The sequence below is a fragment of the Oryx dammah genome, unplaced genomic scaffold (genome assembly GCF_014754425.2).
Source record: "Oryx dammah isolate SB20612 unplaced genomic scaffold, SCBI_Odam_1.1 HiC_scaffold_3, whole genome shotgun sequence".
In the NCBI taxonomy this organism is placed as follows: Eukaryota; Metazoa; Chordata; class Mammalia; order Artiodactyla; family Bovidae; genus Oryx; species Oryx dammah.
The window spans coordinates 14,829,602-14,835,186 of record NW_024070187.1 but is presented as its reverse complement, the minus strand read 5'-3'; the positions used below and the strand labels follow the sequence as shown (position 1 = coordinate 14,835,186).

At 41.5% G+C, this 5,585-nt stretch overlaps 1 protein-coding gene across 1 annotated transcript; it reads left to right on the top strand.

Annotated features, from left to right (window-relative positions):
• Nucleotides 1-784: 784 nt before the first annotated feature.
• LOC120861720 (protein Churchill-like) lies at nucleotides 785-1,795 on the top strand. Its single transcript, XM_040237468.1, has one exon. The coding sequence runs from the start codon at nucleotides 818-820 to the stop codon at nucleotides 1,133-1,135; it is 318 nt and encodes a 105-aa protein (XP_040093402.1). The 5' UTR covers nucleotides 785-817; the 3' UTR covers nucleotides 1,136-1,795.
• The last annotated feature ends 3,790 nt before the right edge of the window (nucleotides 1,796-5,585 follow it).

The window sequence follows — 5,585 nt, the reverse complement described above, 5'->3', positions numbered from 1 at the left end:
TCATCATTTTCTGCCATAAGGGTGGTTTCATCTGATCTGAGGTTATTGATATTTCTCCCAGCAATCTTGATTCCAGCTTGTGCTTCTTCCAGCCCAGTGTTTCTCATGATATAATCTTCATAGAAGTTAAATAAGCAGGGTGACAATATACAGCCTTGACGCACTCCTTTTCCTATTTGGAATCAGTCTGTTCCATGTCCAGTTCTAACTGTTGCTTCCTGACCTGCATACAGGTTTCTCAAGAGGCAGATCTTGTGGTCTGGTATTTCCATCTCTTTCAGAATTTTCCATAGTTTATTGTGATCCACACAGTCACAATAAGGGATGAAACTTAACTCTTTGTATAACTGAATAATGAGAGATACTCTGTTCTTTTTGTTTACAGTACAAGTACTACTTGTTGTTGTTTAGTCTCTAAGTTCAACTCTTTGTCCAACTCTTTGGTACCTCAAGGACTGCAGCACACCAAGCTTCCCTGTCCACTATCTCCTGGAGTTTGCTCAAACTCATGTCGGTTGAGTTAGTGATGCCATCCAATCATCTCATCCTCCATTGCCCCCTTCTCCATCTGCCCTCAATCTTTCCCAGCATCTGTCTTTTCCAATGAGTTGGCTCTTTGCATCAGGTGGCCAAAGTATTGGAGTTTCTGCTTTAGCATCAGTCCTTCCAATGAACACCCAGGACTGATCTCTTTTAGAGTGGACTGGTTGGATCTCCTTGCAGTCCAAGGGACTCTCAAGAGTCTTCTCCAACACCACAGTTCAAAAGCATCAATTCTGGGAAGCACCGAAGGATCTTCACTGTTAATGGCATTGCAATGTGTGTGGACTGTGTGGAGAAGGAATATCCCAACCGGGGTAACATCTGCCTGGAAAATGGATATTTCTTGCTGAACTTTACAGGCTGTGCAGTGTGCAGTAAGCGAGATTTTATGCTGTTCACAAACAAATCTTTGAAAGAGGAAGATGGAGAAGAAATAGTTACCTATGATCATCTTTGTAAGAATTGTCATCATGTAATAGCCAGGCATGAGTATACATTCAGTATCATGGATGAATTTCAGGAGTATACCATGCTGTGTCTGTTATGTGGTAAAGCCAAAGATACTATCAGCATTCTCCCGGATGACCCCTGACAAATGACTCTGTTATTCTAAGGATCCTTCTGCAGTTCTGTAGTAATACTGTTGTGTTGGTTTACAATACAGCAAACCTGATGATTTGCTTAGTTTATAATGGAAATTATTTGCATATTATTTTTTGCTGCTTAGACTCACCTGTTCTTTGAAAGAAAAAGAGTTCCCTGGTAGTCCAGTTGTTAGGACTTGGCACTTTCACTGCTGTGGCCAGGTTTCAGTCCCTGGCTGGGAAACTAAGACCCCACAAGCTGTATAGTGCAGGCCCCACTGCCCCCACAAAAAAAAGTAACTTAGGAAATTGCTGAGCTCTTCTGCTAAAGTTCCCAGTGCATATCAGTGCAGCCAGAATGAGGCATCTTTGTTAGCTGTTATGTGGCCGAAAAATAACTAGGATGGAAAGCACATTTAGTGCCCAGATCTTGGTTCCAACAAAAGGAATCTAGGGCTCCTTGGAGAAGTGACTGAGTCTAGGACCGGGGCAGTAAATATATAAGATGAGCTTGGAGTATCTTGAGCCACAAAAAAAGGAAGAGCTTGAAGGGAAATCACAATGATTGGGAGTATATCAAAGGGACAGAAGAACCCCCCAAAGAACCTCCCAGTGACCAAGGCTGGAATAATCTGAGCAACAAAATAAAGTAGTATTGGATTATAACCACCCCCCAAACAAAACAAAAGCATCAATTCTTCAGGGCTCAGCTTTCTTCACAGTCCAACTCTCACATCCATACATGACCATTGGAAAAACCATAGCCTTGACTAGATGGACCTTTTTTGGCAAAGTAATGTCTCTGCTTTTCAATATGCTATCTAGGTTGGTCATAACTTTCCTTCCAAGGAGTAAGTGTCTTTTAATTTCATGGTTGCAATCACCATCTACAGTGATTTTGGAGCCCAGAAAAATAAAGTCAGCCACTGTTTCCATTGTTTCCTCATCTATTTGCCATGAAGTGATGGGACCAGATGCCATGATTTTAGTTTTCTGAATGTTGAGCTTTAAGCCAACTTTTTGACTCTCCTCTTTCACTTTCATCAAGAGGCTTTTTAGTTCCTCTCCACTTTCTGCCATAAGGGTGGTGTCATCCCCTCCAAGTCCATCCATGTTGCTGTAAATGGCAAACTTTCTCTCTTATGACTGAGTAGTATTCCATGTTAATATACATACCACTTCTTCTTTGTCCATGCATCTGTTGATGGACACTAAATTTGCTTCTATATCTAAGCAATCATAAATAATGCTGCTATGAACATTGGGGATACATGTATCTTTTACTAATAATGCTTGTATTTTTTTCATATGTATACCCAGGAGTGAAATTTCTGGGTCATGTGGTAGTTCACATTTTAATTTTTTGAGAAACCGTCACACAGTTTTCCACAAGGGCTGTACCAATTTATATTCCCACTGACAGTGTAGGAGGACTTTTTCGTTCACTTTATCCTTACCAAAATTTCTTCTTTGTTGTCTTTTTGATGACAGCCATTATATGACAGCTGGTTTTGGTTTGCATTTCCCCGATGATCAGTGATGTTGAGCACCTTCTCAGTACCTGGTAGCTATCTGTATGTGTTCTTTGGAGAAATGTCTATTTAAATCCTCTGCCTAATTTTTAAGCAGATCTTTTTTTTTTTTTTTTTTGGTGTTGTGTTGTATGAGTTCTTTGAATATTTTGGGTCTTGTTGGATATATCATTTGCAAACATCGTCTGCCATTCAGTAGGTGACCTTTTTGTTTTACCTGATAGTTTTCTTTGCTATGCAAAAGCCTTTTAGTTTGATGTTGTCCCATTTCTTTCTCTTTGTTTTGTTTTCCTTGCCTGAGGAGACATAGCCAAAAAACCATTGCTAAGACTGACAGCAGAGAACTTCACTATTTAACTTCACTATTTATTTTCCGGAGGGTTCATGGTTTCAGAGATCTTAAGTGAAGTCTTTAATCTATTTTGAGTTTATTTTTGTTCTTGGTGTGATAGAATGTGTTCAGTTGCTCATTCGTGTCTGACTTGGCAACTCTATGGGCTGTAGCCTGTCGGGCTGCCCTGTCCAGGGGATTTTCCTGGCAAGATACAGAAGTGAGTTGCCTTTTTCTCCTTCAGGGGATCTTTCTGGCCCTGGAATTGAACCTGCATCTCTTGCATTAGCAGTCGGATTCTTGACCGCTGGGCCGCCAAGGAAGCCCAATAGAAAAGTCCACTTTGACTCTTCCACATGTAGTTGTCCAGTTTTCTAAGACCATTTATCATAGAATCTATTTGTTTATTTGTTTTTTTCTCCATTTTATATTCCTAGCTCCTTTGTCATTGATTAATTGCCCATATAAGAGGGGTTCATTTCTGGGCCCTCTGTTCTGTTCCATTGAGCTTTTGTGTCTGTTTTTATGCCTGTACCAGACTGTTCTGGCATCCCAGTACTGGTGCCACAGGCTGGTGGGCAGGCCCGGGCCCTGGGCCCCAGGCGCTAGTAAAGCTAAAGGGAGCAGTCCATTGCCTAAACCAGTGTCCTCAGAGTAGATCAAGCTCCCCAGAATGACCGGCACCAGTGTTTATGTCTCCAGGATAAACTCCAATTGCCTCTGCCTCTTTGGGAGACTCTCCAAGATCAGCAAGTGGGTCTGACCCAGGCTCCTTTCAAATTGCTCCTTCTGCTCTGGGTCCTGGAGTGTGTGAGATTTTCTAGGTGCCCTTTATGAGTGGGGTCTCTATTTCCCACAGCTCTCTGCCCCTCTGGAAAGTAAGTCCTGCTGGCTTTCAAAGCCAAATATTCTGGGGGCTTATCTTTCTTGTACCAGACCCTTGGACTGGAGACCTCAGTGTAGGACTCAGACCCCTTGCTCCTTGGGGAGAAGCTCTGCAATTCTAATTTGCAACTCCCATTTGTGAGTTGCCCATTTAGGGTTATGTGTCTTGACTATGTCTCTGTACCTTCTACCATTGCGTTGTGGTTTCTCCTTTATATCTTTGGTTGCATAAGTTTCAATTTTCTTAATTATAATTTTTTTTAATACCATGATTATCTATTGGGATAGATTTAATTTACATGAAGTTTTAGATAAATTTCCTGAGATGGGTTAGTCTTAACTGTTCAGGTAGGTTTGGAGTTGATGTGGCTCAGGTATAAGAGTTAGACCATCTGAGTTCTATTTCTAAGTACCATGGCTTGGGGGTTGGAGTAGGTAGAGAGAAAAGCCAGCTGAAAGCTAACCGCTCCTTTCACTAAGTAGTATACATTTTACAGGTATTTTTCCTAAGCTGCACAAAAGTCCCTGTGGGCTAGCAGTGGTCATGGCTGCATATTGAGGAGAAGACAGGAGGTCAGTGTTGTCCTTGATGTTGTCTGGCATCCATTGGAACAGTCATCCTATCTGGTCTTTAAATGAAGGTCTATGTAATTGCCTAGTTGTACCTAATTCCCATCCATGAGCCCTCCACTTTTATCACTCTCTCTGTGCTTCTCTGAGGAGCCACGTAAATCATCCAGTCTGTGCTGGGGCGTGGGGAAGCCTAAGGCATTGCCTCCAATGCCATCTGGGTAGGCGTGCCATGTAACAACTTTTCCTCCAAGGCTATGTCTTTTCCACAGGCTTTGCCTAAACAATGGGAGCTGGTTTCCTTTCCTCCCAGAGACAACTGGCCCATATAGGGGTTTTGAATCCTTCCTAGAACTCAACCCAAGAACTCGAGGGCAAGCTTCCTCTTTCTGGGACCCTTTAGATGCTCTGTTACCACTTCTGCGTTTCCATTGCAGTAAAATGTGGAGTCTTCGTTTAGCCTGAGGACTCCTTTGTACTTTAGAGGTTGGAGATTGACAGGGAGTAGAGTGAGGATGGGATATTTTTCTCTTATGTATCAGGTACTTTCCCATTTATATTGTATCTATCATGGTTCTTTGTTGGTCTCCAAACTGCCTAAGTTTTAAAATTCCAAATTTTAAATTAAAAATTAAATCTTTTAAGAATAAAATCTTTTAATTTGTTGACACATCCCCTCCTGTAGTTCAGGAGGTAGAACCATCTGGTTCTCTGATGGTGGTGGTAGTTTGTGTGTGGGGAGCCAAACGGGGAATTAGAGAAGAAAATATTGAGGAGTGGGGGTATAAGAATATTTTAATATTTTAAAATATCAAATAAAGTTTTTTTTCTTGTGTTCTTTTTGTTGATCCTAACTAAGGCCCCCAGAGGCATTATTTCCCCAATTTGAATAATGCAGCAGCCCTTTTAAAGAGAAAGTCATTTGTGACTTTCCTGGTGGTCCAGCAGTTAAGACTCCATGCTTCCACTGCCAGGGACATCAATTCACTCCCTGGTCAGGGAACTAAGATCTCACATGCCACTTTGTGGCCAAAAAGTAAAAGCAAAAATAACTAAAAATTAAAATCATTTGGCACATCCCTAAGAATATATCTGTACATTAGTTGCACTGAACTATACTTGTGAAACTGCCTCCAGAGA